The 21,896-nt window shown below is 56.5% G+C and overlaps 1 protein-coding gene across 3 annotated transcripts in view; it reads right to left on the bottom strand.

The window, feature by feature from the left end:
• Zfpm1 (zinc finger protein, FOG family member 1) overlaps nt 1-21,896 on the bottom strand; it is a 55,935-nt gene that overhangs the window by 9,510 nt on the left and 24,529 nt on the right. For all 3 annotated transcript variants that reach the window (XM_029532569.1, XM_021220233.2, XM_029532568.1), the window contains exons 3-4: nt 20,394-20,540; nt 3,838-3,971 (exon numbers count right to left, since the gene is read on the bottom strand). In XM_029532569.1, the coding sequence (XP_029388429.1) occupies nt 3,838-3,971; nt 20,394-20,540 (281 nt within the window). The remainder of the gene's footprint in view (nt 1-3,837; nt 3,972-20,393; nt 20,541-21,896) is intronic.

Here is a 21,896-nt window from a genome sequence, read left to right as displayed (position 1 = left end):
CAGACGCCTCAGGCAGCTCTGCCTCAGAGCACAGGACCTGCTCTGCCCCTTAGGATAGTGACCTCTGTCTTCAGCCATGACAGAGTGTACAGGGTGTGGCACTTGGGGCACATCTATGCCTGCTGTCGGGGTACAGCAGACAGCCACTTTCCAGCTGAGGTTCCTCAGGCTGGGCTGCTGTCTCTTTAAGGTGGGGCTTGGAATGCTTCCATGGGAAACCGAAGCAGGGCTCAAAGGCTGCTGTATTTCACATCTGGGTAGAACAGCAGTGGGCACAGCTGGGCTGCATGCCCTGGAGAGGAGGTGCCCTCCCTCCCTTGTTACACAGAGATGGGGATGGAAACCAAACTTCCCCAGCACTCCCCCCAAGTCCCAGCAAGGGGAGTTTGGACTAAGCCTAGGCTCCCTCCTCCATCCCCATGAGAGGACCTCAGGCCATTAGGGATTCACCTAAAGGCCAGTCCACACTGAAATCATGCAGTCTGGGCCCACTTCAGCCTTTCTAGCATCTTCTCTTAATGCATCTGCCACCCCGCTCAGCGGTCACAGACCCTCTCCTGGCCTCACTGATGCTATGGTGGCTCCTGGCCAAAGTGAGCAAGCTGAGCAGTCAGGCCAGCGAGGCCAGGCTGGGGTGGAGGGCCATGTACTCACAGCCACCTATGCATCCCCCAGGCCCGCAGTCAGGCCAGCGAGGCCAGGCTGGGGTGAAGGGCCGTGTACTCACATCTACCTATGCATCCCCCGGGCCCACATTTCTGCATCTGCTAATCGACTCTTCCACCCATCCATTCACCCACTCACCACCTATCTAGTCACGTGTCTATCTGTCCACTCACCCCCACTCTCTATCTGATCACCTGCCTATCCACACATGTGCCCACTTACGAATACACATGTATTCATTTATCTATCATCCCATCTGCTATTCATTTATCCACACACCTAAAATCCATCTATTCATCTTTCCATCCATCTGTATACCATGTATACATCCCATACCCACCCACCCACCTATCCATACACTCACTCACCCATCTACCCACTCACTCACCTACCCACCCATCCACATACCCACTCACCCATCTACCCACTTTAACATCCTTGTCTCCCCTTCATCATCATCCACTGTGAGCTGTGACCCTAAGGAGGCTTTTCAACTGCCCACTTACAGACATGCAAACCATAGCAAGCGATAAAGGTAGGATTACCAACTCCACTCAGGACTGTGTGACTCAGTTTCCTTCCTGGATACTAACCATGGATATCTGGTGTGGGTGGGAGTGTTAGGGGGCATTTCCCTTCCGATTTGTCCCCATAGTGAGCAGCCCCCAGCCTAAGAGAAGCCAGGGAAACAAGCCCCATATCTACATGTGCCCCCTCCTTCTCTAAGGGGAGAGGAGGAACTGCCTGGCGGTGATAGGGCCATGGGGCAGGAGGCGACTTCTTCCTTAGGCTGTGGGGAGAACTGGGACCCATCAGCCGAACTCGATAAGAGCCCGCTGAATGTTAGCAAAAATATTTAGACAATAAACGAAGTATCGCAAAGGCGCCCATATCTTTCAGAAATCAATCATCTGTACCGTGTGTCTGGACGCTTGGCGCCAAGGCGGAGATAGTGCCTTGCTGGGGAGATAAGGGTTAATCAAGGATTTAATTCTGTGCGATAGAGGGGAGAGAGGGAGGTGCTTCCTCTCCCTCTGAGCGCCTCAGAGGCAGGGACAGCACTGCTTGGGCAGGCCTCTTAACACCTTCCTGCCTTCCCAGGCTGAGCCACCCCGGGACACAAACTAGGAGCAGAGGGTGGCAAGGCCCAGGGCTCCTGTGGAAAGGGATGGCTTGCAGACGGTGGGAGAAACATTTGAGCACAGTGGGGCTGGGTGCTACATCTTCCTTAGCTCTCTGGAGCCTAGTGACTTGGGCCAGAGCCTCAGAGTCCTAGCTTTGTCATCTATAAAATGGGGACTTGGCAGGCTAATGAGATGGTTCAGTGGGTAAAGAGGTTTTTTGCTAAGCCTGGCAATGTGAGTTCAATCCCTAGGATTCGTAAGGTAGAAAGAGCAAACCAACTCCTCTGAGTTGTCCTCTGAGCTCTACATGTGTGTGGGCATGTGTGGATGGACAGACCGAGGGAGAGAGACAGAGGGAGGGGGAGAGAGAGAGAGAAAGAGAGAGAGTCAGAGACAGAGAATATGAATGAATTTAAAAACTTGGAGACAACTGCCTGCCTCCTAGGACTGGAAGAGACAGACACAGGGCACACGACCAGGACCTGGCTCCCAGGTCCGGGCAGACCTGCCTTTGCTTCTGTTGCCACACTTGGGCTTTCCTGACTGAAGTCTGGAGATGGGCTCCAGGTTCCTGCTTGCACTGACTGACCAGTGGCAACAGTCTCCCAAGTCTCTTGCTGTCCACAGCCCACATGACACACCCACCTGCCACAGCCACTTTGAAAGCCCTGGCTTCCTTCCTGCAGGACCTTGGGCCAGTCTCCATCCTCAGGCTCTACCAAGTATGTACAGGGTCAAGCATCACTCTGGACCCCTCCCTCTTAATCCCTGATGCTGCCAGCAGGCAAGGGGCTCAACTCCCACCTCACAGTACAGCCTGGCCTAAAAGGAAGCCTCTGGGTTCCGTGTGACCTGCCTGGGACCCCAAGGACTGAGGGGAGGGTGGCTCTGAGCAGGAAGGGTCTGCCTGGGATAGAGCAAGCAGAAAGCCCAAGGTGGACCTGTCTGGCCAGAGCTAGCGCCTGCTCTCACTGGACAGTCTGGGACAAGTCACCTCTCCTGGTGGCTGGAAGACTGTATGTCCAGGCCACAGGCCTCAGTCGGTGGTGTGTTTGAACCCAGTGAGCACAGATTCTGAGTCACCACAAATGGTTCTGAGTGGTGGTGGTCTATTGCTCCCCACCTACCTGCCTGCGGACACTGCGTCAGTCTGTGCTCCCGAGATATTTCTGAAGATGAGTCTGCTAGTGTGAGTGTGTGTGCAGCATCCTGGCCTCTGGGTGCTGGGGAAGTCCAGCCTACAGTCTCAGCCTTCCCCAACAAGGGCCCTCAGACCAAGGAGCCCAGAAGCATGTGACACTGACCAGTATCTTGGATAGTCTACACTCTAACTCCACACCAGGAAACGGGGCCTACCCGACAGTATCTGGCAGGGAGACACTTCATCCTAGGATTGACAGGACTAGCCAGGAAGCTTAGGGCTGGCCCAGGCCTTTGCCATCATAGGCTGTGGACATTGCACGAACCCCTCCAATCCCTGCTCGTTTGCTGCCTACATGGCTGTCCTATGTTTGTACCCAGGTTGCTGTGTCCTGCTGTTCTTTTCCATCTGAAATTATTTCAAAAGGAACCCACACATTCCAGCAGGAGGAAGCCAGGCCGACTTGCCACAACAGAAGCGGCCTCAGAAGCAAGGCCAAGACAAACGGCCGCGTGGCTGTGTGGGCAAGGAGGCTGCCTTTGGAACTCTCTGCCAGGCGGGGCTGCTGCGGTGAGCAGGCGGCTGCAGTGCTGGGAAGCCACGCCCACCCAGCACCTGCTCCCTGGGACAGAAGCCACGCCCACCCAATGCCAGCTCCCGACCCTCCCAACCTAGTGGGCGCCTGTTCCTCGCGGCTCACTTCCCTTGAACCTCCTTTTCTCTGCTGAGCTCCACTACCGCTCCTCTAGGAAGTCCCCCTGGGATCCCCAAAGCACAGTGCTAACTAACCACTGCAGACGCTCCCCAGGAAGTCCCTCCCTTTTACCCTTGCCTCTTCGGGTTCCATCAAAGTTCCCTGCTGGAAAGGCACGAGGTTTGGTTGGCCAGCTGGGGCTCAGCTCTTACCGGTTCTTCTCTCTCGGGGGATAAGGCTCTGGTCTGGATGCTCCCGTAGAATGGGCCCCAGGACAGGCCCTCAGTGAGGCTCAGCCGGGTCCGCACGCACCTCTGCCCGTCCTGCAGTACCAACTCCAGCTCCTCTGAGGGGAAACAAGTGGGTGAGTGGCTGCTTGGTGACCCCCGGCCCACTTCTGTCCCACAGCCCCCACTTCCGGCCGGGTTATCTGGGGGGGGGGCAACCCCATGCTGGGTTGTAGAAACACCATGAAGATGTGGACAGGCAGGCCTTTGTGGCTTTGGTCACAGTCTGCAGAGCCTGTATGTGAGCCACACACTGCACCCAAGACCTTGTGTGCCAGTTAGGCAGAATGACAGCCCCTCACAAGACATCACCCATGACTGTGTCCTCTGCAGGTGGGAAAAGGTCTGCAGGCATGGCTAGATTAAAGATCATGAGGGAAGATCACCCTGGATTAGCACGTACTTCTAAATAAAAGACCGTGTCCTTAAGAAAGGGAGTTGGATGAGAGAGCCAGAAGGTGTGTCCCGTGAGGCTCCTAGAACTTTGGTAGGTTGTGGCCTGCAGAATATGCAGGCAGGATAAAGAACTCTTTGGTTATGGTGATCAGTGTTAGCTGTGGGACACACACGGATACAGGGCCAGCCGCTGTCCCTACTTGAGCCTCTCTTTCTTTAAAGGATGTGGGAGCATGGTCATTTCCTCGGAGGGTGGTACTTCCCCGGGCCACACACCCTCTGCCCTGTCTGCCTGCTGCCTGGGCTGCCAGCCGATGGAGGCCTCACATGGCCTGGCCTGGTCCCCTGGCCAGAGCGCTGTGGCAGCCCCACTTCCTGGAGCCCATCAGGCAGGCTGTGGCCTTAATGGGCGCGATCATCAGATAACTGGCCGGCTAATGGTGGAGATAAGGTGTAAATACGGCAGGAGGCCCCGTGGAGAGCTGTAACTGGGCCTTTGTCTTCCCGGGGCTGATAAGAGGGCAGTGGGCCAGGACTGGAGGCCAGGGAGGACTGCGCCCCTTTATCAGCCTGGGAGTGGGAGAGGGGCCGAGAGGCCAAAAGGCAGGCTCTGCACTTCCTCTGCAGCTCACCCAGGACACTGTCCTGGTGAAGGGCTGTCCCACCGGCTCCCCCTCCCTCACCTTCCCTTGCCCCACAGGGCACGGCCCAAAGCTGACACCGGGATGGTCAGCACCATCTGTAGGAGCAGGGCCAAGGCCTGGGCAGTACGGTCCAAAGAGGGCTGCAGAGACTGGCCCCTGTGACGTTTATTCCCAGTGTGGGTGAGAAAACTGAGGCCCCAGGAGGCCCACTGCTGGCAGGAGGTGTCAGGACCCAAACCTGGCACTACTACAGGCCTGCTTATCTGTTGCTGGGACAGTGACCTGCCAGCCTCCCCTGGTTTTTGTGCCTATGTCTACGGTCCCCACACAATGGCCCCCAGGACAGAAATGGAATTCAAGAGTTCTCTTGAGAGTCTGTGCTCGCGGCTCAGCCACCCAGAGTCCCACCCAGGTGTCAGAAAGGAGACATGGAACCCTCCATCCTGAGATGGGTGTCCCTGGACCTTCAGACAGTCGGTTAGGTCACCTAACCCCACTTCCATTCTGTGTCTAGAACATTCCTCGGGATGGGGGCTGGCCCCTTGCAGGAGCTCCCTGTTATAGGGGTACCTTCATCTGAGGCTGTGTCCTCATAAATTGGGGTACATGGTAGGGAGGCAGTCTGTGCAGGTTGGCCTGAGGGTGTGTGTGACACAGGCAGTCCCACAGACACACTTGGCCATGATGCTACCTGTGGCAGCCAGGGCCTCTTGGACAGCTTGGGCTCCAGCTTGCTTCCAGCCCCTCCATGGGGAAGGAGGCAGTCGGTGCCACCGCCTTGCTCACCCACCGGCAAACGGCCCCGCACCCTAATCAGAGTTCACGGCCATGGCCCAGCCTTCCAGATAAGGGCATGGCTGGCATTTCCCACGACAGCCATCCCATCCTCTGGGTATCACGCACCACCAGAGAGGGCTGGTTGCTGATAAGGGCTGTGGTCCCTCTCCCAGGGGAGAAGCAGCACAGCCTACATTTGGGGACTGGGGGACGCCTGGGAGAGGTGGCAATGTACAACAATCACTATGGTAACATGCCTCTTTGGTTCAGGGTCCAGGTCAGCTAGTTTGAGGCTGTCTCTTGAGGCAGACTGGTAAGGGGAGGGCAGCTGATCTCAACCTCAGCTCACCCCAGCACCTTGTACAAGGGGTCCTCTGCAATTGTGCCCAGTAGCTCTGGTGACAGTCGACAGTCAGTTACATAGATAACCTAGTTCCTGCCCCAACCCCTTGCAGCCGAAAGACAGCTAGCACCCAGCAGATATGCTCCTAGCGCGTAAAACAGCTCAGGAAAAGCGTGGTTTGGAGAAGCTGTTCCTTGACCAGGGACCCTGAGATATACAGCACACGGAGGAAAGCCCAGGGCTTAGGGATGGGACTCGACAGTGGTGACAGAAAACCTGGGCTGGGTTTGCGGCACACACTATCACAGTTCTGAAGGGTATATGGGGCAGGGATTGGGGTCACAGCCTCTCCTGGGATTCCAGGAACAAGGTAAGTGTCTAGATGCCCTCATGGGCACAGGCGGTTCCACGGTGGGCTGCCATGGTGGCTTCCAACCCAAGTCTGGCCCTGGCCACCTGTTCCCTCAGCTGGAGAAATTGCCTTTGTCTGTTAGAAAAACTTGCAATCCGATCGTGAACCCTGATCCCGTTTCCGTGTCACAGCCCAGCACCAGACGTGACGTGCAGGGTCCCTCCAGGCATACTCGGGAAGCTGAGGCTCAGGGAGTCTGTGTCTGCATGGTGGGTGGGATCCCACACTTTACAACCTTGGTACCCGTTTGAGGGATGGTGGGAGGGAGCAACTGGCTTCTTCCAGGCCTGAAACATGGTGCCTTTGGCCTGGGCTTCCCTATGCTTCCCTGGTGAACCCTTGACAGGAACCAGACTGTCATTTCAGGCACTGGGTCAAGGGCTCATTTATTCAGGTAAACAATGGTACACACTGCTTCCCAGAACACGTGCTGGGACTTAATTGCATTCCCCAGAAGCATCTTCAAGGAACCTAATGCATACTTCTCTGTTTACGAGTTAGTCGTGCATGGCCTTCGAGGCACTCATGTCCTAGGAACAGAAAGAAGCCTGGATCCACTTCACAGCTGGAGTCTGGGTGGGGTGGAGCTGGCCATTGGTGGGGTGCTCTGGGGGGCAGAACTGGTGTTCAAGCCAACAAGCCAAGTCCTGGCACTACACCCTAGTGTCTGTATTCCTGTCCTGCCGGGGCCTCAGTTTACTGTGTTGTAGAAGGGGTGTATACATGTCTTCCTAAAGAATCGAAGTCTGTCGGCTAAGCAGCTGTGTTTGCTACAGGGCAGAGACTAGCTTCCCAGGCGGCGCCCTTGCCCTGGGAGCCCCTCAGACCTAAGTAGATCCCCCCCCCGCCCCCCGTCCTGGCTCTACCTTGAGATCTCAGAGGTTTCCATCAGCATGCACAGCACTGCCTAGTGCTGGTGTTGGCCTCTATGGAGGCGGAGGAAGCCCTGAGATCCCTAAGGTCTCATGCCCGAGGGAGGCCACTCCTTTTAAAATGTTATATCTATAGTGAATGTGTCTGTATATATGTATGCCATATGTGTCTCTAGGTGCCCATAGAGAAGAGAAGAGGGGATCAGATCCCTTGCGGCTTGAGCTTCCTGACATGAGGGCTGAAGACCAAACTTGGGTTCTCCAGAAAAGTAATTAAGTGCTCTTAACCACTGAGCCACCCCACCCCGACCCCGCCTCCTTCTCTTTTGGTTTCTCAAGACAGGGTTTCTCTCTGTAGCCTCAGCTGGCCTGGAACTTGCTCTGTAGAGCAGGTTGACTTGTATGCACTAGGATCTGCCTACCCCTACCTCCTGAGTGCTGGGATGAAGGCGTGCACTACCGCCATCCGGCTAACTATGGCCTCTCTTAAGCCCTGACCTCAGAGTACCCTTCTGATAGGACACGAGTCACCCCGGTTTTCCCATGTGAGCAGCGCTAGCTTGCAAATCTACAACAGGAGCCTGTGGTGTGTGTGTCGGAAAGTCAGCAAGAAGTTTCCTCAGCTCAAATGGGCCAGTCCCCTTGTGCCAAAGGCCAGGGCCTCTGAAACACCAAACCAGCCACCCAAAGCCCCCACCATGCCCTGTGGGGTCTGTGGTTGGTATGTGGGTGCCCACCAGCTCACCACCAGTACCTACCTATCTAATCAGCCCATCGTTCCCGCCAACCCGCCCTGTGGCTCCCACAGGGCAGCTGGGGCGTGGCCCCTATCACAAGGATCACCCTGTTTGCTTTTGATAAAAGTCACAGTAAAGGAAAGAAAAAGGCATGAATGGGGAGGGAGGGAGGGAGAGAGGGAGGGCAGCCCGAGTCTGGTGGGGTCTAGAAAATTCTGCAGGTGTGAACACAGAACAGGTTAGCCCAGAGGACATCAGCTCCCACTAAACCAAGGGCCCGGAAGGGCAAAAAGACGCCCTGGAGTCACACGGCAGGGGGTGGAGGGGTCAGAGCTGCTGGACTGTGTTCCTGGTCAGGCCACCCTGAAAGGGAAATCTGCGTGTGGAAGGGGCGTGCGTGCTACACCTGCCCTTGCTCAGGGCCACTGTCTGCTAAAGAGTTTTTTAGGGAAGATGGGGTGGGGGTCGGGGAGGCATTGAAAGCAAGCTTGGAGAGGTTAAGGGACTTTCCTGAGGTTACATGGCCAGTAAGGAGAGTTCAGCCATCTCTCACTGACCCCAGACTCATGACTCCAATGCAGGTGGTGCTGGCTCACTCACAGGAACCCCCCTGTGGTAGGCAGCAGGATATGGCTAGACCTTAACCCCAACATTTCCCCTTTACCAATAGTGTGAGCAGCAATAGGTGTAGAAAATGATCCTGACAGCCCAGCAGGGTCCCAGAGCTCACTTCCAGGGATCTGAACAGGGACTGACACAGCCAAGATGGAAGTGCTTTCTGCCCAGCATCCTGCAGACGGAGACCATGGCATCAGGCAGATAAGCTGCTGAGTGACAGGCGCCCGCCATGGACACAAGCCTGAGCACCACCTTCAGAAGCAGAGGCACAGAGGGCTGGGTTGAGCTCCAAGGGAAATGGGGCTCTCCGCCCTGCCCCGCCCCACCCCTCAGGAGGTAGATCCTGACTTTGCAGAGTGCCAATAGCTGCCAGTCACTAGGAAATGGGGGCCAGTAAGCTGGATGACTGGAGACCACCAGAAAGCTGGGTTCAGGTCCTGTAAGGATGCGATCCACGCACACCAGGAAGCAACCCTGCTCTGAGCCACTTCCGTCCACTCTTGTGAAGACCGCAAAGGTGCTGGGGCACACTGGTGCAGAGCAGGGTCCACAGCACCTTAGGGGGGGCTGCACCAGGTCCTGTATTCCTCTCCTCACTCTGCCCAGTCCCCTCCCTCTCGCCAGTGTCACTGTTCTCAGTGGCTCAGAGGAAAGAGGTGTCTAGCTTTGTAGACTGCCAGCCCTGAGGGATACGCTGGGCATCATGTGCCCCAGGCCCAGGAGGGTGTCGTGCCTGGGAGACGTGGCAGCTGGCCCCAGGAGTGGCAGAGCACCCTTGCTTCTGTTCCCTACACACTTCTCTCCTTAGCCATCCAGCCCCTCCTCCTCAGGTCCCGTCACCACTCTGGTGGCCCTGGGAAGGAAGGAGCCAACCTCAAGCTTCCTGTCCATCAGAAGGGGGCAGGGTAGGGATGTGTGTGTGGTCAGTCTGGCCTAGGGTTGGGTCACTGGGAACCCCAAACACTGGTGCCAGGTGGAGGAGGGCTGGTCCAGGGTGCTGAAGTCCTGCCCCTTCCAGCGACTCCGCGGCCCCTCCCTGGTCTCTGGGACTGTGCTTGTTGAGTATTGATTTTTTGACATGGAGCAACAGCCAGCCTTTATCGGCTGAACCCTGGCCCTTACTAATGGCAGATCTGGGTTCATCTGGGAAGAGCCGGCTATGGAGGGTGGGGCTTTCCTCCCAGGGATCTGTGGGGGCCTCTCTCCACCTGGGGCTTGTTCTGGGGAAGGGCTGGCTCTCACAGAAGATGCATCTATAGCTTGAAATAGGTCGAGGGATGCCAGGTAGAAGGCATCCTTTGCTCCACTTCCAGGCCCCTGTATGGTTCAGAGCCAGGATTCTAGGTTCTTGGAGAGGGACACTCACTACCTTTGTCCCTTTAGGGCACAGCCAGACTAGCAGGAAGAACCATGGCAACGGTGACCTGTGCACCTGCTCACCCCTCAAAGGACACATGGATCCCTTGGCGGATTGCGTACCATGCCTAGGCAAGGAGCTCTTTCCTATCCACCCCACATCCCTGAGGAGGCTGAGGCATGGCTTCCAGGCTGCGCTCATGCACGGATATCTTTCCCAGGCTTCCCTAAGAGTTCCGTGCTAGATGCTCCATCACCCCCCCCCCCAGGACAGGGACAGATGAAGCCATCAGCTTAGAGCCCCCACATCTCCCTGCCAACTTATGATGGCACGGACACTCTGGTCTTGCCCAGAGCTTGGCTTCGCCTGGCTCCAGCTCAGTGCACCCACCCACCTTGTCTTCACTCCATTGCCCTCTGGGGCCACAGGTGCTGGTCTGAGTGGTCAGGGTGGGTATGAGGATCTGGGAAGCGGTGGCCAAAGGAGTGACAGCTGTCTGCCTTGCCTGCAGGCAGTCACCTCCTAGGGCCAACAGCTGACAGTGAGGCGGGAGCTGGGGAGCCAGCACATCAGGACACAGCTACCACTTAGAGCACACTGGCCTTTCAGGGCCTGAGCACACAGACCAGAGGCCCCTACAAAGGACATAAAAGACTCCCAGACACTCTGAGTTTTAAGCCTCTGCCCCAGGGTGAGTCAGGCTCTGTGGAGGATGGGAGACAAAGAGGTTTAAGGACTTGTTAGCTTTTCCTCGGAAGAGCCATCTACAATAGCCTCTGCCTTCGAGGCTTCTGTCAACTTGGAGGCAGGAATCACATCGGGACACTCGGAGATCAAACCCAAGCTTCTAACCTGGCTCTGCCCTTCCTTAAGCTCCCTGACGGGAAAGGGAAGAGGGATGACAAGGTGAGGGACTGGTATGCATTCAGGAAAGGGAGCAGGAAGCAGGCTGGTCCTGCCCTACATCCATGTCCCCTGCGGCAGCTCCCTGCTGGCCTTGGAAATGGGCAGCCAGTGGTGGCTGGGCACTGGAGCTTGTACCAGGGCACCTGTCCCACCTTCCCACAATCTACAAGTGACCTAGAATACACTGTGACCTGGGGGTGGGAGATGGTGGTGGGTGGGTGCAGCTTGGTGACTCTGTGAGTGTCAGTGGAGCATGTTGGTCAAGCCTGCCAGGCTCAGGGACTTCTCACAGCATCCCGTGGGGTCTGCATCTGTCAGAACGACTTCTGCTCTCTTCTTTAACTTTTTTCCCCTAGGATCAGGTTTCTCTGTGTAGCCCCGGCAGTCCTGGAACTCACTCTGTAGACCAGACTGGCCTCTAACTCAGAGATCCACCTGACTCTGCCTCCCAAGTGCTGGGACTAAAAGTGCGTGCCACCACTGCCCAGTTCTTGTAGAAATTTTTTAAGGTCAGAAGTGTCCTCTGGCTTCACTATGATGGCCATCCTTACTGCTCTGCGGTCCACACTCCTGGCTTTCTGGATAAATTCCCAGAGTTCTGTCAAGTCCCTGCTTAGGCAGCAAAGGACTATGACAGGCCTTGGCTAGTGGTCCCCAGGTTACCCCATAGCACCAGATGTGTGTGGAGGACATGGAGGCTTGGTGACTTAAAGGACGGATCCAAGGCCTGTGGCGATTCCAGAGGACCCAGATAGCCCAGCTGGGGGCAGGGCTGGGTGGGCAGAGCCCCCATGAGACACAATAAGGTATGATAGCATCTCGCCTCATCTCAGGCCGCGCTGGGCCCTTGCGTGCAGGATATGACCAGCCCTCGAGCCGACGGCGGCCCCTTTGTCCCATCTCTGGGGACCGATCTTATCGGCTGCGTCCACCGCCTCCATAATGGAAAAAACGCAGCGAGGAAATCAAAAGTTACGCACAGAGATAGAGAGGTAATAAATAAATAAATAAATAAATAAGGAGCCATTGTGGCTATGGGGAAGGGTGCCTCTCAAAGGACAGCAATGTCACGGGGCTGGCAGGGGGCGGGTGGGGGTTGCTTCCTGGCTCCCATCTTGGGTCTCACAGGAGGGTCTCATAAATGCTGCTCACACGAGGGCAGTTACCCACAATTAAGCAGAACTGCCTCAGTTTCCCTTGTGGGGCAGCAAGAGAGGTGTGGGAGCATGTTCCAGTACCCGTGCGTCCCAGTACCCGTGTGTCTCAGCACCGTGGCTGGACCCTGGACCTGTGTGGATCCTAGCCGTGGGCACAGGGAAGAGTGCAAGTTTGCCCACTTTGCCTGCTCTGCTTTATGGCAGTCGCCCTGAGAAAGGGCATCTCTCTGGATGAGGCCATTATGGCTACCAGTCAAAATGAGAGGAATGGGGATAGAAGCCGGGCCGCCCCATCTTATTTCTACGAGGTACTCTGGTCATGGTAGAAATGGCTGGGGCAGATGTGACTCTAGTCAGGATGGGGCATGACAGCCAGAGAAGAGCGAGTGAGGTGGCAGTCAGAGCTGGCTCTCATGCCTGTGGTGATGTTGCTAGCAAGAACAATTTACCAGCAGTGGCCACAGTTAGGGTACCTGTGGCTAGTAAGCCAGTGGCAGTGTTAAAGACAGTCACACGCTGGGGCTCAGAGCAGCAGCACTGGTGACACAGGTGGCACCATTGACCACGGCATCAGTGACAACAGCTGTCCCTCACCGCACACACAACCTGAGGCAGACCTATGCTCTCCGGGGAGGGGACAGGAGGGAAACTGCTGGAAGACAATGGTTGTAGCTCCCCTGGCAAGGCTGGGACCTGCCTGGCTGATGTCGGCCGGCTGTGGGGCTGCTAGCTGGGCAGGAAGCTGGTGGGAAGGCGGAGAAGGAAGCGACTTGATTAGTGCCGCCACCAAGATAGCCTGCCCTGGCCACAGACAGCAGGTCCGGAAGGGGGTGAGGTCAGTGGGCCACATGTGGTGGGCAGCCAGGCCTGGGGCCCCTCTAGGGCTTCACCTGCACTTCCCACTGGATGTCCTGTTGTCTGTCCACTGACCCTCTGCCTATAGCGTCTACTGAGAGCTCCTTGGGATGAGAATTTGTGGTAGGCAATGGGCTCTCCCAAGAGGCCTGTTCAGTCCTCCCCAAAGCTGTCCATCTTGTCTGCCTCAGTTTCCACATCTGTAATGGGGTACCACAGTGCCTCCTGCTGCTCGGAGAGTATACCCTCGTGTCTTTTGAGAAGTTGTCTGGGCTCTGTTTCTACACAACAGCCAATGGGACCTGCTCCCAGAGCAGACCCATCTGGCACGCCTGGTCCCCTACTCCTCCTGATGCTGTTACACCAGCTATGCCCTTGGACCATTCATCAGGAGTCAGAAAGAACTCTTCGAGAGTCCTGGGCACTGGACCGTGTAACTACATCTGCATGTCTTGGCCACTTTTCTGTCCCTTGGTGATCAGCTGCCATTGCAGCAGCTGCTCAGATGAGGCCCTCAACCCCAAGATGTGTAGCAGGACCAGATGTGTCATGGACACATGGATGCTCAATGTATGAGAAGAAAGGAGGAGGGGGCAGCATGGGAGGAGGGCGGTCGGTGAGAGCCCCCTCCTCTGCAGTGTCTGGGGCCCGAGGCGCAAGAAAAGTTGTCATGGCTAGCCTAGGACTCGGGGCTAGCCTAGGACTCGGGTGGACAGGGCCAGTGGGCAGCCGGGGCACCCATCCCCACCTGCCAGCCAGTCCCCCATAGCCCATGCTGACCTTAGGTTATGACCTCTGACCCTTGTTTCCAGAACAATCACGTGCATACCACCATAGTCCCCCCCTTGATGGGGTCCCCTGCCTCTGAGCCCCCTTCCTCCTCATCCTGCAGTGAGATCCAGCTGTGTACACTCAGCTGAGACCTGTCATGGTGTCTTCTGCTCCAACACACTATCACTGGGTGGCTGGTGGCGTGCTGCTCAGGACATCCCACTCTGATGCCACCTAGAATCATCCTCAGGCCTTGGACTCGGAGGGCGGTTGTATTTCCTATACATACCGAGGGTAAGGCCGTCCTTGTGTCTTCCCAGCCCCTGACCCACGAGGTACTCAGCGACTATTCAGGAAGAATATGCCCGACAGTAAAGACACAATTTCTTTAGGTCTTTTCATCCTGTCTTAGCTTCAGATTGTTCGTAGCAACCCTGGGGTCTCAGAAAAACAGGAGCCTTCAAAGGGGCTCCAAGGCAGTGGGCTGGGCTCTGAAGCTGACCCCAGAGTGACCCTTATCATCTACCAGTGCCCCCTCCCCCGCTGACTAATCTTAGACAAATAGGCCTATCACTCGCCACACCAGGCCCCATGATAACGCAAAATAGCTGGAATGATTTTTCCCACCCACACATGCCAGCCAGTCAGTCGTGGGGAGGGGAGCATGGCCAGCTATCGGCCCATCTCCCAGGCTGTCCATCAGGACGAGCCGTCCTGCCTCAGCCACCAGATAACAGGCCTTGAGGTTCACACAGAAACCCCGGGCCTGCAAGATTAGTCAGCCGGACACAGTCTAGATAACAAGCTACCGCTCTACGGGAGGGAGGGGTCCTGTCTCCTGCTTCCCTGGGACCCTAGGCAGGATATCTGGCTAGAGCCTCCAACAGGAAATGGCCACCACCACCTCCTGTGGCCCTAGCAGCAGCCCCTTGCACCCGAGACCCCAGGAGGCCCTACCACTGATCCCTTCTTCCAGGCAGGTGATCAAAGCCACCCAGTGCCTTTCAGCATCTTCACGGTGCCGTGCCGGCCACTGAGAATTCGGGGCCTGGGTGTGGCTCGGAGGTGAAGTGTTTTCCTAGCTAGCTTGAGGGCTGGGATTCCATCCCCAGTACCACAATGAGACATGAGGTCTATGGCTCATAACCTGGACCCCAACTGTCTGTGCCCTGAGCTCTTACCCCCGAGTTCACCTCCCCTTACCATAGCCCTAAGGCTCCATTATGCCATGACCCCAGTGCCTCAGGACCTCTGTACACCCAGCTCCTTGCCTGAATACCTCTCTATCCTAATGTGACTTTCAGCCATCAGCCTAGAGATGGGGTCCTTCTCCAGTGCTGCCCCTTGATCTCCCACTTGGCCTTGACACCCCGGCACCCCCTGTGCTGGCAGACACTGCTCAGGGACATACTGGCCTGATCCAGGGCCAGCCTTCTTGGCCCTGCCTCCAGAGGCTGGGATGGGCTGATTGGCTCTCACTCAGATCACAGCAGCTCCTGGAAAGAGTTCTGTGCTCCAAGAAACTCCTCAGTGGAAGAGACACAGTTCTTCCCGCCCTATCTTGGCTCCCTCGGGCCAGGACTGTGGGGTCATCCAGGAGCCTTGGTCTCAGCTGTCAGGAGCCACAGGGTTCCCCTTCCCTGTTCTGCTTTGTCTCTGGAGCTTGGAGGTGGCAGACTTATGGGTCCTAACTCTTCCTAAGGGCCATGTGCTCTACTCACGTCTTTTCCAAAAGTGTGCATGCGAAGGTGCTGCCGCCCCATTCCTAGGCAGTGCTCTCCCCTTCCACAGCCTCATCAGGATTTGGCCAGATCTCCATCTAGCACCTTGACACTGCATGGGGAAGTCGCTCCACTCCCATGCATGCCTGTCTATTCTCTCTGTCCCTGCCCCCCCCCCCGAAGGCCAGCCTGCCTGCCTGCCTGCCTGTCTGCCTGTCTGTCTGCCTTAGACCTTCCCAGAAGGCCAGGATGGGCTGTTCATCTAGCCCGTGCATCCTCACATGGATTCGGGGCAGTGAGCCTGGAGGCCTCAGGTGGTTCTCCTGATGTCTCTACTTCACCTCCAGGGATTCTGGAACTGAGAACTGGGTCCTTCCTGGGGATGGGTGGTCTTGGATCACCTAGCATGCTCACATGGTGCTAATGTGCTCGGGGTAGCCTTCCCAAGTCACTCTGATGGCCTCTTGCCCCCCTCCCCCTTCCCCTTTATGGTCTGCCTCAAGTTCAGGCTCTGCCCTTGGATCCTGCTCTCAGATAGCAGTGACTAGAATAAGCTCTGGGCTCAAGACACCCATAGGGCAGGAGGCTGCTGAAGCCCTGCTGACCCCTGTCCTCATTGCCAGCAGTCACACTGACAGACGGCTGGTGGGACTCTCTGGGCCTCTGCACTCATTTTACAGGAAAGTGCACCTCAGGGATGGGTTGGGGCCACCATAGTGACTCAGTTGCCCTTCCAGACAGACCCTCAGAGGGGGCTGGAGAGACTCGTTACAGATGGAATGCTGGCACAGGCAAACAGCACACAGTTGGTGTACTGATGGCATGCATGAAACCTTTGGGGGCACCTGGGAAGGTTACAGTCCCTCTGTGTCCCCCCCCCCCCAGTTCTCTGTAGTCCTTTGGAAGGAACTGGGTGGTCTATGGATTCCTTTGCTGAAGCTGGCCCTGGAGGAATCCCTAGAAAGAGGACCCATGGTGATACCTGACTGACAGCAGCCTCCAGCCCTGTTTACTTTTGCTCCTTTGAGCCACTTGCTCAAGACCAAGGGTCGGGGGTCGGGGGGGGGGGTCTGACAGGGCTGGTGTGTTTGCAAGTCTCCTGACTTTAGGGCTGTTGACAGGAGGCATATGACACTGGGGACACCAAGCTCCTGGGACAAGTCTCCATATGCCATAGCAAGGTGGCCACACAAGGTTACAGATCAACTTCCAGGCCATCTGCATAGCCGGATTTGATGTTTTTGTTTTTGTTTTTTGTTTTTTTTTGTTTTTTTTTTTTTGGTTTTTTGAGACAGGGTTTCTCTGTGTAGCCCTGGCTGTCCTAGAACTCACTCTGTTGGCCTCGAACTCAGAAATTCGCCTGCCTCTGCCTCCTGAGTGCTGGGATTAAAGGCATGCGCCACCATGCCCGGCTCTAGCTGGGTTTGAAACAGTCATCACTCCTGCAAACAAAGTCATTTCAAAGATGACAACTCCGACTCTCTCCTTCTATTCTATTCTTCCTCCCAGTTAGAATTCAGCCGAGAGCCAAGGGAAGCCGGGCTTGGGGCTCAGCCTGGGGGGGGGGTTGCGTACAGAGTTCAGTCCCTGTACACAAGTTCCCAGAGTTCTGGACCCAGAGTGGTTTGTGGTCCAGCAGGCCCAGGGTGTGTCCCTGCTGTGCCTCAGGAGCACATAAGCCCTCCTGCCCCAATCCCTTCTATTTCCCCTCACCTGCTGGGCAGGCCCAAATCCACAGACCCAGGGCTACCTCCTCTCCACTCTTGCCTCCTTAGGCTCACCGACTGTTGGGGCTCTAAGTCCTCTGGACCTTGCATGCTTTCCTTTCTTGTGGGCTCCCCTCTCTGGCATCTCCAAAGCCCTCAGTGTGCCTTGGAAGGCCCATCTTGGTCACTCAGCCTGCTGAGCCCCAAGCAGGGCCACCTGTTTTAAGCCCTTATGGCTTTGGTCACATGCTCTCTGAAGACACTTTCGTGGCATGCTCCTTGGGTTTTATAATCTACATAGGGCTGCAACATTCCCACTGCCCAGAGGTGGGTACTGAGACAGTGTGTGGCTATCAGAGCTGCAAACGCAGCATCGCCCATCTGATGCAGATGTAATAGGAAATCAGCTGCCATGGGGCTTATGGACTTGCTTGTACCTCCATGTGAGGAAAACCCGGCTGTCTAGTGGCTGACAAGTTGGAGGCCACAATGCCTCTCCCCATCTCTATTTTACAGGACATGAAACCAAGGTCCTGAGGTCAGCAATCCATCCCTAGGCAGTCCGCAAAGCTGGGCTCCTGCCTCTCACAGCAGCGGCACTGGAGAAGAGTGGCCAGTACCCGGCAAAATACAGAACTCTTGACAATGGGTGGAACGCCACTGTGCATGCCCCAGACAGTGGCGTGCTACTGTCACTGAGTAGGACAAGCAGGAGCAGGAGGGAGCCAGGGCAGAGACCGAAGCAGGAGAGGCTAGGAAGTTGTGACAGTGATGGTGGTACTGGCAACCTTGGGGCTGCACTCTAGTGTGGGCAAAACAAGGAAGACTATAGCTAGGTCTGCAGCAGTCAGCCAACTGCTCCTGGGCATCACCACAGCATTGGAACTCAGGGGCAAGTGGGGGTTCCTGGGGGGGGAGTGTCTTGTTTTCTTTTTCCCATTTTGAGTGTGTGCATGCGTGTGTGAATACGTGGGCCCAAGGTTGATGCTGGAAGTCATCCTAGATCACTTTTCTACCTCATTCACTGAGGTGGGGAGGGGGTCTCTCAAGCAGGCAGAGGTCATTAACATAGCCAGCGCTGCTTGCTAGCTTGCACTGGGAATCCCTGGGAACTATGAAAGATACCTCTCAGGCAGGATCCCTGACAAACAGGGTGGGTGCAGGGGCCTGCCAGAGAGCGGCCATGGGCCGGAGGTCAGGAAGTGTCTCGGGCAGCCCACAAGGTAAAAGTGGCACTTGGTCTGTCACCGGGCTGGGCACTGCCTCCAACCCCATCAGAGGCTTGGCGGCCCTGGAGATAAGAGCCCCCTGGGCCTCTGCAGCAGCTTCCCCACCGGGCGATAAGCAGAGCCTGTGCGGGAGCTGATAGACGATGGCTACCACGGCGGTTGGCCAGCAGCCACTTATCAAACCCATCGCTGCCCACTATCTGTGGGAGCCGATAGTGCCCCGCCTGGCTCCGGAGGATGCAAATAACTCGGGAAGCTGGGGTGCACCCTGACCCCAAACCACAGCCCGTGGAGCAGGGCCTTCACAGGGGCAGGGCAAGCTGCAATCCAAAGGGGCCTGGCTTCTCCATCGAAGAAAAGTAATAACCCTTATGTGGATGAGGACAGTGGGCGACGTTGCACACTGCTGTAGGTGACTTCACATCTGGGCCTTTGGAGCAAGGCACAGTTCTCAGTCAGTGATGTGGTATGCCGTTCCCTGCCCTACACCGAAGTGGGTAGGACACTGTGCTGGCCGCAGGAGGCTGATGTAAGGCCATCCATGGCTTCAGAGGGACTCCGGGACCCCCTTCAGGCTGGAGAGACTGAGTCAGCATAGGGCTGGTTAGAAGCTGGGCAGTCTGCACACAAGGCTCTGCCCAATTCCATGGCTTTAGACACTGACCTGTGAGTGGAAAAGGGTCTGGCACCCACGTGACCTGGTGCAATTACTCCCACCATGGTACTGAGATCTGGGGACACTGGCCTCAACTGAGATAGGACATTGATTATGTCAGTGCCTAGCTCCCACCAGGCACTCCACAAGGAGTAGACATCATCACCATATTACCTCTGTCAGGTCACCTAGAGCCATGAGGGACATGCCAAGCATCTGATGTACATGTGGCAGAGAACAGTGCTCTGGGACAACTAGCCATGGGACACTGTATGGGTGGACTCCATTCCCCAAGGGTGCGGGTCCCCACTCCGGCTGCAGTCTTCCAGGTCAGCCCTCCCTCACAGCCTCAGCTGATGCTCCACTGTGTGGCCCTTAGCCACACCTGCCACTCATCCTTGATACTGGCGGCAGACATCACCAATCGATTCCTGCACTCTTCTTAGCACCCCATCAAACCATCCACATGTTCAGTTAACAGTTCATTTCTACCCCAATTTGGTTCCCAAGTTTTCCGCAGGAGGGACAGTCTCTGCCCTGGCAAAGCCTTCTCAGACCCCTTTGGCATGCCTTCTATCCACAGACAGGAGTCCGGCTGTGTTATACCTGCATGCTCATACACAGCTGACAGACAATAACCGTGTGCGCATGCGCCGCCCTGTCCACCCACGTGCTCAGCATCTGACTCCTCCCTGTTGAGGACCTGCTCTGCACAGTGGCTCTCGGTCCTCAATGAGAGCCCTGGAAATCATTGATGCCCACAGTTCCCCACGGTGCCCATTTCTCAGCAGCAAGGGTACCATGACTGCCACACTCTGGGACCTGTGCGGTCTGAGCTCCGGCCACTAATGTGACAACTGGCACACGCTATCTGTTCAAAGGTACAGGCCTGACTGGCTTGTGGGGCAGATGGTAACCAGGAACTTCAGATGGGCTGTGGCCCCCAGGAAGAGCAGCTGTCCTCACACAAGCGCGAGCCCACCTGGGCACTAGCCAGCTCCGAATCCCAACCATCTGCTGCAGGGAAGCTGCGCTCAGCAGCTCCTACACGTCGGCCATATGCCCTCCAGGCTCTTGCTCCTGCTATCATCTCTCAGGCCCCATAGCCAGCCACAGCAGACCCTTCAAATGCCCGGAGCACAGGCTCTGGGCATGCGCACTCTTGGGACCATCTCAGATCACATTGCCAGCTACACAGACCGGGGGCACTGTTGGTGTCCAAGGACCCATGAACCCAGAATAGCCTAGCCCTGGCTAGCCCAGAAGGCTATACAAGGCTGCCCTGGGGTCACTACACTACTATACAGGGCTGTCAGTCTGGTTACCTGGCCCACTCCAGGGACGAGTCATGGCTGCCTCTTCTTCCTTTTCCTCTTTCTCTTCATCCTGGGGCATCTCCAACTCCTGCCCCTCCATATCCTCAGGATCTTCTGGGGACTCGGGAAGTGCCGGCACTGTGGGTGGGCTCACATCTGTAGAGAGGAAAGCATTGTCACATCCTTGCTGTGCTAGCCTGTGACCAGGAGGGAAACTGAGGCCTCGGGGCACATAGTCACCTGCCTTTCTTCTTATCTAGCACTCCAGGCTTCCTCTTGGTCTTGTAAAGTTCTCAGCCCCTGCTGTTCACAGCAGTAATAATTGTTCTTTAGCTACGGTCACAGCCCAGTGCCCACCCTGTACACCAAGGCCCGTGGCTTCTGGCTCTCTGGTCTCTGCAACAGCTGGGCCCCTCCACCAGCCCCGCACCCAACTCCAGCCCAAAGGGCATGTTTGCTTTCCTGGTGGGCCAGATAACCAGTGTGGCCCCCGATCGATGAGCTCCTGTAAAGCCCCCTGGGTGACGTCATGGGACCAGCAGATTATTAATACCGCGATAAGGGCTGTGATTAACATCAAATAAATCAATCCCATGGTATAAAAGTCCTATTATTTTTGGCTATAAATCAAAGTGGCTGGCATCTGAGCTCCAGCCACCGAGCGAGCGGAGCCGTGTTGGACCCGCCTGAACGTCAGATATGCTCTAGCGCCCGTTATCGCGCCCATCACCGTGTTATCACTGCCGCTGGTGCCAGGTGCAGGCCAGGCTGTTTGTCCCAGATCCTTCCCGGCCCCACCCGCCTACCCCCTCAGCAGCCCCAGCTCCCCAATCAGATAAAGGCCAGCTCCCCGGGAAGCTATGGGTCAGAGTCCAGCAGCTGCCAGCCATTTGCCCTTTGGCAGCCCGGCCACGGCTGCACTAGTGTGGCTCCTGACGGTGTCACCGATGGTGCAGGAGATACTGCAGCAGCCTCTGAGCATGGCACCTGCTCTCCTGAAGGCTACCCAGGAGAAACTGAGGCAGCCATAGCTTCACCTCTCAGGACCATATGCCAGGCCTGGCCTGGCACTTGCTACCTCACTCCAGAGGCTGGGGTTCCCTGGGAGCTGAGGGTGAGGGGAGTCAGGGCTGTTGCCACTGAAAGGCCAGAACCTCAGGCTGGGGACTGGGCTTAGAATGGAAAGGGAAAGGGGAAAGGAAGGGTCTCTGGTCTGCATCCATTCAGTCAGGGACTCTGGTACACTGGTGACGTGCACAGTGAGGAGCCCTAGGGATGAAAGGCTGTGTGGGACCCTTCTGCTCCCCACCCAGGCTCTGAGATTCTCTGATGTCCCCTTCTGTCTCCTCTGTCGTCATCCCCTTTGCCTTCCTCTTCATGTGTGGTGGCCAAACATCAACCCTGGAGGTCCTTCCTTAGCTGGTCTCTCTCTACCTTGTTTTTTTGAGATTCGACCAGTCTGGCTAGTGAACCCCAGGGACACTCTGTGTCTACCTTCCCGGTGTTGAGATC

This window comes from Mus pahari, chromosome 20 (genome assembly GCF_900095145.1).
Source record: "Mus pahari chromosome 20, PAHARI_EIJ_v1.1, whole genome shotgun sequence".
Taxonomy (NCBI): Eukaryota; Metazoa; Chordata; class Mammalia; order Rodentia; family Muridae; genus Mus; species Mus pahari.
The sequence above is the reverse complement of the archived record's forward strand: the minus strand, read 5'-3'. Positions and strand labels throughout refer to the sequence as shown.